Here is an 11,453-nt window from a genome sequence, read left to right as displayed (position 1 = left end):
ACAATCAAGTCTACAAAACAAGCTAACAACATGAAGACAATATCAAAACCTCATATATCAATATTAACCTTGAGTGTAAATAGTCTAAACACCCCCTTAAAAGGCACACAGTGGCAAGTTTGATAAAAAAAAAAAAAAAAAAAAGATCCAACAGTCTGCTGTCTTTAAAAGACCCATCTCTTGTCTAATGACACTCACAGGTTCAAAGTAAAGGGATTGAGAAAGATCTACCATGCAAATAAAAAACAAAAATGAATAGGAATCTCTATTCTATCAGATGAAACAGGCTCTAAACCAACAAGAATTAATAAGGGCAAAGAAGGCCATTACGTAAGTATAAAGGGCTCAATTCAACAAGAAAACTTAACTATCCTAAATATTTATGTACCCAACAATGGAGAACCCATGTTTATAAAACAACCCCTTCTTGACCTATAAAAACACTTGGATAGCCATACAATAGTAGAAGACTTCAGCATCCCACTGACAGCATTAGACAGATCACTGATGCAGAAAACTAGCAAAAGAATTCTGAACTTAAACTTAACACTCAACCAATTGTACCTAATATACATCTACAGAGCACTAACCAATCATATAATATATATTCTCATCTTTTCAGGAATCATATTTAGAAATAAAGTCTCAATAAATAAAAAAAAATAATATCAAGCACATATTCAGACAGACCACAGTGCTTTAAAACAGAAATAAATATCAAGATGTCTCAAATTTATACGAATACATGGAAATTAAACAACTTGCTCCTGAATAACTCCTGTTATCAAACAATTCTTTGAAATTAATAAAAATAGGGTAAAACTTGCCAAAATTTTGGGATGCTGTTAAAACAGTACTAAGAGGAAAGTTTATAGCTCTAACATGTCTCAATTAAGAAGTTAGAAAGACCTCAAAATAACAATCTAAAATTGCACCTATAGGAACTAGAGAATAAAAACAAACTAACTTCAAAGCTAGCAGAAGAAATAACTAAAATTTTAAAAGAACCGAACTAAGTTGAGATGTAAAAATCTATACACAAGATCAATGAAACCAAGAATTGGTTCTTCACAAAAATAAACAAGATTGATAGACCACTAGGTAGATTAATAAAGAAAAAAAGATCCAAATAAGTCCAATGAGAAATGACAACAATGATATTATAACTAAACCTATAGAAATACAAAAGATCCTCTAATACTATTACGAAAATTTCTATGAACATAAATTCAAAAATCTTGAGGAAATGAATAAATTCCTGGAAACACAAAAGCTCTCAAGATTAAACCAGGAAGAAAGTAAAAACCTGAAGAGACCATTATAAGTTTTAAAATTGAATCAACAATTTAAAAATCTACCAACCAAAAAATCCCTAGACCAGATGGATTGACAGCCAAATACTAGCAGACATACAAGGAACTGGTAACAACCCTGCTGAAACTATTCCAAAAACTCAAAAAGGAAAGTCTTCTTCATAACTCATTCTATGAAACCAGCATCAGCCTGATACCAAAATCTGATAGAGACAAAACAACAAAAAAAGACAATGTCAGGTCAATATCCCTGATGAATATAGACACAAAAATCCTCAACAAAATGCTGGTAAACAAAATTCAGGAGCACATCAAAAAGTTAACACATCACGATCAAACTGGCATTATTCCTGAGATTCAAAGCTGATTCAACAAGTGCAAATAAGTAAATATGATTCACCACATAAACAGAATTAAGAGGAAAAACTATTAATATATGATCATCTCAATAAATGGAGAAAAAGCTTTTGATAAAATTCAGCATCCCTTTCCATTCATGATTAAAATCCTCCAGAGTCTTCGTATTGAAATAACATTTCTCAAAATAATAAGAGCCATCTATGATAAACCCACAGCCAACATCATACTGAATGGGCAAAAGCTGTAATCATTCCCGTTGAGAAATGAAATAAGATAAAGATGACCACTCTTACCACTCCTATTTAACCTAGTACTAACTAAGAATCAGGCAAGCGAAAGAAATAAAAGGCATCCAAATAGGAAAAGAAGATGAAAAGCTTTATAATTCTTTGCTGACAAATAATGTTATGCCTAGAAAACCCTAAAGACTCTACCAAAAGTCTCCTAGACCTCAGAAATGACAGATAAGAGACTTCAGTAAAGTTTCAGGACCCAAAATCAAAGAACAAAAATAAGTATATGCCAATAATGTTCAAGCTGAGAGTCAAATCAAGAACACAGTCCCATTTACAATAGCCACACACAAAAATAAAATATCTAGAGATATAGCTAATCCATGAGGCAAAGGGTCTCTACAAGGAAAACTACAAAACACTGATGAAAGAAATCAGAGATGACACAAATAAATGGAACAACATTCCATGCTCATGCATTGGAAGAATCAGTATCATTAAAATGGTCATACTGCCTAAAGTAATTTATAAATACAATGTTATTCCTATCAAACTACCAATGACATTTTTTCACAGAATTAGAGAAAGCTATTCTAACTTTTGCACAGGACCTAAAAATGCCCAAATAGGCAAAGCAATCCAAAGCAAAAAGAACAGAACTGAAAGCATCATGCTACCTGGCTTCAAACTATGCTATGCAGCTACAGCAAGCAAAACAGCATTGTATTGGTACAGAAACAGACACATAGACTGACAAAACTAAACAAAGAAACCAGAAATGGAGCTGCCCACCTCCAACCAACTAGTCTTCAACAAAGCTGACAAAAACAAGCAATGGTGAACGGATTCCATATTCAATAAATGGTGCTGAGATAACTAACTAGTAATATACAGAATAGTGAAACTTGGACCCTTTCACTATACAGAAAAATTAACTCAAGATGAAATAAAGTTTTAAATGCAAGACCTCAAACTACAAAAATCTTAGAAGAAAACCTAAGAAATACCTTTCTCTAAATAATTTTTGGCTAAGTCACCAAAAGTAATTGCAATAACCAAAAAAATTGACAAGTGGGACCTAATTAAACTAAAGAACTTCTGCACAACAAAATAAACTATCAATAGAATAAACAGACAATCTCCAGAAAGGACAAAATATTCACAAACTACACATTGAATAAAGGTCTAATATCTGGAATCTATGAGGAATTCCAGTGAGTCAACAAGCAATATCTAAATAACCTCATTAAAAATCTGGCAAAGGACATGAACAGACTTCTCAAATGACATACAGGTAGCCAACAAACATATGAAAAAATGCTAATTGTCACTAATCCAGAGAAATGCAAATCAAACCACAGTTAGACACCATCTCATACCAGTCAGAATGGCTGTTCCTAAGAGAAGTCAAGAAATATCAGATGCTGGTGAGATCTTGGAGAAAAGAGAGAATTTGTACATTGTTGATGGGAATGAAAATTTTTTCAGCCACTGTGGAAAGCAGTTTGGAGCTTCTGCAAAGAACTTAAAACAGAGCTACCATTTGACCCAACAATCTAATTACTGGGTATATACTCAAAACAATATAAATTGATCTACCAAAAAGATGTATGCACCCATAGGACCATTGCAGCACTATTCACATTAGCAAAGACATGGTATCAACCTAGGTGCCCATTAATGGTGGAGATAAAGAAAATGTGGTACATATATACCAAGGAATACTACACAACCATAAAAAAGAATAAAATTATGTCCTTTGCAACAACATGAACGCAGCTGAAGGTGATTATCCTAAGCAAATTAACACAAGAGCAGAAAACCAAAAGTTGCATTTTCTCACTTGTAAGTGGGAGCTAACTATTAAGTACAAATAGACATAAGGATGACAACAATAGACACTGGTGACTACTAGAGGAGGTAAGGTGGGAGACGGATGTGGGTTAAAAAACTACCTGTCTTTACTACTACCTATGCTCACTACTTGGGTGACAAGATCTGCACCCCAAACCTCAGCATCATGCAATATACCCATGTAAAAATATGCATGTATACCACCTCCCCTGAATCTAAAATAAAAAGTTGAAATTGGCCGGGCGCGGTGGCTCAAGCCTGTAATCCCAGCACTGTGGGAGGCCGAGGCGGGTGGATCACGAGGTCAAGAGATGGAGACCGTTCTGACCAACATGGTGAAACCCCGTCTTTACTAAAAATACAAAAAAAAAAAAAAAAATTAGCTGGGCATGGTGGCGCGTGCCTGTAATCCCAGCGACTCAGGAGGCTGGGGCAGGAGAATTGCCTGAACCCGGGAGGCGNAACCCGGGAGGCGGAGGTTGCGGTGAGCCGAGATCGCGCCATTGCACTCCAGCCTGGGTAACAAGAGCGAAACTCCGTCTCAAAAAAAAAAAAAAGTTGAAATTATATTTAAAAATTGGGACAGACTAATGTTTTTCAATAGAAAAACCAATAAATGAATTATGAAAAATTCAGAATAAGGCATTCTGTGTTTCACTAAATAGTATCAGAAAGATATTTGGGTATTCATAGAAGGGTATCAGTAACATACTATTTAGTGAATAAAGAAAAAAAGAAAAAGCACAAAAGAGAAGATAAAGATCCCATTGCTCTAAGATCCCATTGTTCTATGCTTTTTTATGCATGACCACAAAATTAGGACTAAATCAATATTACCCAAATCAAGCCTAGCTATTTTTGTGGAGTTTGATGAAAGTAGAATTTCATTTAAAACTTTGTACATCTCTTAATTATTTTAAAAGTTTTTGACAAATATCCTAGTTTTATAACTTAAAGTATTAAGTAATTATTATTCAAAACAGTTTAAATAGCCATTCAATAAAGAGTTTGCATGATTTACCAAAAGCGCCAGTTTGTAAACTGACTAGGCAACGTTTATTTTTCAAAATTTGCCCTCTAATTTGACTTAAACATACTCTTGAGACAACATTTCAATTGATTTGGATGGACGCATTCAAACCAATGTCATGAAACAGATGCTGTGATGCTATGTAAGCACAGCAATGAAAGTATAAATCATCGAGTAAAAAACACTGCCTATAGTGGCAAGAGATATCTAATCTAATAGTTCATTCGATAAAATCATAGCAGAAGTCTCCTAATATATTGTACGCCTGTAGTACTGCTATGATTTAAAGCAATAACCTGGAACCATAGTCTTCTTGCTTAGCTAATGAAACTATCCAAAGGATTGAGGTCATAGAACACATGTCTTCACAGCTCACTGAGAGCACACACACACAAACATCCATACACAACCTTTATCTTATGTTCCAAATTTCTGGACTCCAGGAGAAAACTAATATGTATTAAACACTAAGTGCTAGTTCCTATGCTAAAAAGTAGTAATATTCCTAATCCCTTTTTACAGATAGTGTAGATATTACTACTACTATGCTAAAAAGTAGTAATAGTGTTATTCTCATTTTCATAATGGTTAAGTAACTTGACCAAATTTATATAGCTTTCAAGAGGCAGAACTTGGACTGGAATTCAGCCTAGCTAGACGCTAAGGTTTAACCTCTTAACAACCATACTATCTCTGTTATCTTTCATCAATTTGGCAACAACATTCTCCTAAATGAATTATTAATTGATAGTGTAGATATGAAACCAAGAAGCTGTGAAATGTAGTAAAACAGTGGGTGAAAATAGTAGTAAAAAATAACAGAATATGATGCCATTGTGAATAAAAATCAAGTTATCAAGTTTTAATTGGTTTGATCCTATGTATGAAACTTACTTAATCAAATCTAAAGGCTGCTCCTTGTAGAAATAGGAAAATCGAGCCCAATTCTTGCGAAGTATGTATCTTTCATTAGCAGGATTGGGAGGTTCTGATGGCTTCCAATATTGGCCCTGCAGATATTCAGAGATGGGGGTACATAAAAGATGAAGCAAAAGACAAAGGTAAAGTAAATAAACACTGTTTTCCTAAGAAGGTTAGTAAACAAGGCTCTTTTCTTATACTTTTACATTTCATATTCAATTGATGTAAAATTATTTCACAAACTATAATAATATTTGTTTATCAAATTCTCACATACAGCTATCTCCAAATACACGTGTAGGACTTTGGCTTTACTCAAGCTGTTCCTTCACCTGGAATGCCCTTTCGTCTCTACTGAAACCCTAATATAATATTCACGGCCCAGAGAGACATATCACTATATAACTGGATAGGACTTTAGAAATGGGCTAGTACTTTTTTACAGATGAGAAAATTAAATTTCAAGCAATGTTAAATAACTAATCCAAAGTGATATTGCTAATACAGAAAGAGACTCCTGTTCTGTCCACACTGATAGCCATTTCCCAAAGAACTTAAAATAATACAACAAACTTCAGCATTTAAGAGGCTCAGTATTGCTTCATACATAAGTTCTTCTTCCATGGTTAGATACTGATTAATATTATTAATATCTTTTCATGGACTAGCAAAGTATTGTGGACACTGTGGTTGTTTAAGACATTCTGTTTTTACTGTAGACAAATGAACTGCTGAAGGAAGCACTGAATAAATATCCAGTTTAAAATTTAGCACGTGTGAAAACCTTTAGATAATAAGGTGTTAAATTTTATATCACCCAGATTCGAACTTCTTCTTCTTCTGTAGCTAATCCAACTGAATCTTAAGAAATTAAGCAACAAAAAAAGCAGCCTATGTGGGTATTTTGAAAAATTATCCTGCAAAGCATATAAGGGAAAATCCAGTACCTAATATTGCATTCAGAAGAAAAGAAAGATAAAAAAGTAAAATGAACAGTAAGTTATAGCTGTCTCTAATGATAGTTCAGTCAGTAAAACTGAATTTCCAATGAGTCTATATAACTCTACTGAAAGGCTACATGTATAGTTTACAAGGAAGAGCAGGCTTTGGGCTTTTGGAAACTATTACAGCAACACTGTTTTGAAAAAAAATGAGGAATTACTTAGCTGCCACTTGTTTCAGTGGAAATATTTGTTTCTTCTGTATTCCTGAGAACTATATTTCTTGCAAAGAGAATACATCATCAAAAAGTCTTTTATAAATATGGAAGAGTAAAACCGTAATAGAAGAAACGATAAAAATAGAAGTTCCAAGGGACAATCTCACATTAGAACATATACACATTCAGCTGCAGGATTTCCACTGCCAATAGGTGGTGCAATTTAAACACTGGCTATTCAGATGGGAATGTTTCCCTCAAAAACACCCAGAAACTAGGCTGAGTCTCTTGGTTCTAAGGCCAAGTTTTCAGGTTTGATTCAACAGGTGCATCTTGTAAAATGTGACTTCTCTGTTAAACTTACACAACTCAATGTTTTTGTACAGTGATTGCCAACCTCCCCCCCCCCAAATTCTTCTGAATATCAGTTGTTATAACATCTGAAACATTCTTTTTTTTTTTTTTGAGTCGGAGTTTCGCTCTTGTTACCCAGGCTGGAGTGCAATGTCACGGTCTCGGCTCACCGCAACCTCCGCCTCCTGGGTTCAGGCAATTCTCCTGCCTCAGCCTCCTGAGTAGCTGGGATTACAGGCACACGCCACCATGCCCAGCTAATTTTTTTATATTTTTAGTAGAGACGGGGTTTCACCATGTTGATCAGGATGGTCTCGATCTCTTGACCTCGTGATCCACCCGCCTCGGCCTCCCAAAGTGCTGGGATTACAGGCATGAGCCACCGCGCCCGTCCAACATCTAAAACATTCTTATGCACCGAAGCCTTTAGTTTGTATTGCAGTTGTACACATGCTTTATTTCTATGAGAGCCCTAGTCTGTGAACTTGGATTCGTGGTTGTGTTCCAATAATGCCTAACAGAATGTTTACATATAATTGAAACCAATCATGCATTAGATGAATGAATATGGCACGTAATTTAAACTCTTTACAGCTTCAAAATTTTATAAATGAGAAAAGAGCTAATGGGCTCAGATAGAAATTTCCAATTATTATGTTCTAAAATGTTCTTTTAATGTTACTGCTATTTTCAAAACGGGTTCTAATAAAAAGTCATGTGCACATGTAAAATTTTTAAAATAAATGTCCATTTGAAACTTTAAAGACACATTTCCTATATAACTCAGCATAACTGGTAAACCTCTCAGCTTGGAACCAGGAAGTCTTTGGGGATTTTCCTACCATAAGAGAAAACTAATTTGAAGTAAAGGAAGATTCTCTCTCCCAATAATGAACATAGTAGGAGGAAAATAGGCTCAGAATTTCACAATCAAACTATACATACATCGTGGAGTGGATAGGCTGATGAATAAGTGTTAGATGTTAGCAGTCTTTCAATCCCAAACCTTTTCTTCCCATCTTCTATGCCGAAAGGACATCTTGAGAGAATATAGTACACCTACAAGGTAAGTACAAAGAGACACTATCACATTTCAGAAATTCATGCTTTCTACATTTCTTTCAATCACAATTTAACAATGTCTACTTTGAATGTGTATACAGGCTCTAATTACAGAAGGAAGCTTCCCTTTGTTGTCTGGAAGAAGATGTAGAGTGTAGGATTACAAGGAGTTTACAGATAATTTAACTTCTGAGTGTGAGAGCTCCCCATTCCTTTGATGGGGTGCAGGAGTAAACAGATCATAATTTATTTTGCTTCACCTGTTCCAATCTCCTCTTGAGTTCTTTGTGCCAGAATTCCTACTATAATTAGCACTTCAAGTAGGAGATTAATTTCACTACTAACAGTTCAGTTGGGGGAATGTGGAATACAATTGATATTTATCCAAGCTGTCTTGAATATTTTTTCAATTAATTATTTTTACAAGCCCTTTTACCTGATATCCGAATTTATTAGCCAAGGTGATCCTGTCTCTACAGCCACTTTGCAACAGGTTGCATATTTCTATCAATTTATCCTGAAAATAATTTGAACTTTGATGTCCTCTGCTCTTGTATTTCTGTGAATTCAATCTCATCTCCTTTTTATCTTCCAGGAACTTTTCAAAATTTCTGTATTTCTAATTGCTGAATTGTTTTTTTAGTGTGATTTTAGAGAATAGTCCCCTACCTTTCCTTTCCTTTACATTTCACAATTCAAGGAATTATTGATTGAAATGGTTGTAGTTCTTGAATCATCATCATCTAAACTCATCATTCATATTAGGAGCAGCTCAATATTCCAACTCAATATATAAATAATAATTTATGCAAGAAGTTTTAATTTTTATAAATGTCAAAACATGTGATTTATTTGACATGTTTTGAATTATTTCCTTAGGAAAGATTTACCAAAAAAGATGGGATGTTAACAAAGTGGAAACATTTACTCTACCAGGTTTTAAGATGTATTATAAATTCTAAATGTATTTTAAATACATTTAATATTATACTACTAAAGCATAGTATTGTAAAATTTTTTAAAAATCCTGAATTTAGGCATGTAAAGATATTATTTGAAAAAATTATTGCAATAGAAAGAAAGTTTAAGGAGATGTGCAAACATCTGAAAGGTCAGACAGAAAAGTCATTTTATTCATAGGGAGAAGAAAGCAAGTTTCAGAGATTATCTTTCTTTGTGTTAAGGAGGAGCCGCTATACGTGACAATACTGGTTCAAGTTGAGGGTAGTTCAATGTTCAGATTCCTATAAGGAGGAGAGAAGCTTAAAGTTTGGTCAAATCAGGTCAATTGCTTGTTCTGATGGATGCATGGGAATAAACAGTTCAGCTAGCCATTTATGAAATGAGGAATGAGAATTTGGAAGAAGGGAAGTGTGTCTGGCCTTTGTTACTATACACTGTTAATAACAACAAAAAGGAGAAACTACAGGGATAAGGATAGATGTAAAAGAAATAAATTTTCCTGGTGCCAAAAGGGAAAGTGACTTCCCCCACCTCCTTTTCCTTGGAGCATAAGGGGGTCTTCAAAACACTCATAAAAAATGGCTATGTGTGGTTTTCAATTTTTTTGCAAAAAAATAAACTCATATTAACTTATTATAACGTTTCTGAACAGGATTTAATTTGAGGGACTGAGACGGACCCATCAATTTGAAAAGGGCCACTGTTAGAGCAACATAAATTCTGCTAAAATTGAAGCAAGAACAAATATCAAATTTATGGTGAAGCTTGGGTAGAAGAATGGTGAACTCACTGATCCTTTACAAAAAGCTTATGAAGACAGTGCCCCAAAGAGATCAACAGCTTACAAATGAATACGTCATTTTAAGAAGGGATGAGATAATGTTGAAGATGAAGCCCACAGCAGCAGACCATGCACATCAATTTGTAAGGAAAAAATTCACCGTGTTCATGCCCTAATTGAAGAGTACTAATGATGAACAGCACAAATAATAGTCAACACCACATATATATCAACTGGTTCAGCTTTCACCACTCTGACTGAAAAATTTAAGTAAAGCAAACTTTCCAATCAATGGGTGTCAATACTGTTGCGCTCAGATCACCTGCAGACAAAAGCAGCTTTCAACAGAAATTTTAAATAAGTGGTCCTAAAGAACTTCTTTGAAGAAATGTGACAGGAGATGAAACACGGCTTTGCCAGTACTAACCTGAAGATAAAGCATAATAAAAGCAATCGCTACCAAGAGGTGGAAGTAGTTCAGGGAAAGCAAAAACAGACTAATCACGAGCAAAGACCATGTTAACAGTTTTTTGGGGGATACTCAAGGAATTTTGCTTGTTGGCATTCTGCTTATTATGAGAGTGTTTTGAGAAAATTAGCCAAAGTTTTAGCAGAAAAACTTCTGGGAATTCTTCAGCAGAGAGCCCTTCCTCACAGGGACAATGTTCCTGCTCACTCCTCTTATAAAACGAGGACAATTTTTGCAAGAGTTTCAGTGAGAAATAATTTGGCATCTACATTTCAGTCCTGAGTTGGCTCAGTCTGACTTATTTTGTTTCCTAATCTTAAAATGTCTAGAATGGGCATTCCATTTTTCTTCAATTAATAATGTAAATAAGACTGCATTTACATGGTTAGATTCCCAGGACCCTCAGTTCTTTAGGGATGAATTAAATGGCTGCTATGATCACTTACAAAAAATGACTGGACCCTGACAAAGCTTATGTTGAGAAATAAAGTTTAAATTTTATTTCTTTCATTCTGTTTATCCACAAAATTTTGAAGCCCCCTCCTATTTCCTTTAGAGAACTTATAAATTCTTTCTTTGTCCCTTTAAGATATGTGTAAAATCTTTTAAAGAGCTAAATAAGGCTCTTGCCAATTTTATAAACCAGGCATGTTTTTCCTACGTTTTCTTCAATTAATCATTTTTAAATGTAAGCATCCAGAAAAGCAGAATACCTGTCTCCCAGTCTCCATGGGAGTTTAGCCTAAGCACCTGGCTACATGCTGTAACTACTTCTTGATATAGAGATATGAGAAGTTTTATTTTTTCTTGGAATAAAAGCAAGTAACTAACACAGATGAACATTTCAATTACCAGCTGAATTTAGGATGAACTATGTGGCAAACGGTGCTGTCAAGTCAAACTGTTGGGAAGGAAGATCTATGAGTATTAACTAAGTCATACAGGGAAGAGTGG

The 11,453-nt window shown here is 34.6% G+C and overlaps 1 protein-coding gene across 7 annotated transcripts in view; it reads right to left on the bottom strand.

Moving 5' to 3' along the window:
* Positions 1–11,453, bottom strand: part of ANO5 (anoctamin 5) — a 94,943-nt gene that overhangs the window by 39,622 nt on the left and 43,868 nt on the right. For all 7 annotated transcript variants that reach the window (XM_017525924.2, XM_017525925.2, XM_017525926.2 and 4 more), the window contains 2 exons: positions 8,170–8,283; positions 5,685–5,800 (listed from right to left, as the gene is read on the bottom strand). In XM_017525924.2, coding sequence (XP_017381413.1) covers positions 5,685–5,800; positions 8,170–8,283 — 230 coding nt within the window. The remainder of the gene's footprint in view (positions 1–5,684; positions 5,801–8,169; positions 8,284–11,453) is intronic.

This window comes from Cebus imitator, unplaced genomic scaffold (genome assembly GCF_001604975.1).
Source record: "Cebus imitator isolate Cc_AM_T3 unplaced genomic scaffold, Cebus_imitator-1.0 Scaffold39, whole genome shotgun sequence".
In the NCBI taxonomy this organism is placed as follows: domain Eukaryota; kingdom Metazoa; phylum Chordata; class Mammalia; order Primates; family Cebidae; genus Cebus; species Cebus imitator.
This window is presented reverse-complemented; position numbering and strand designations above follow the sequence as displayed.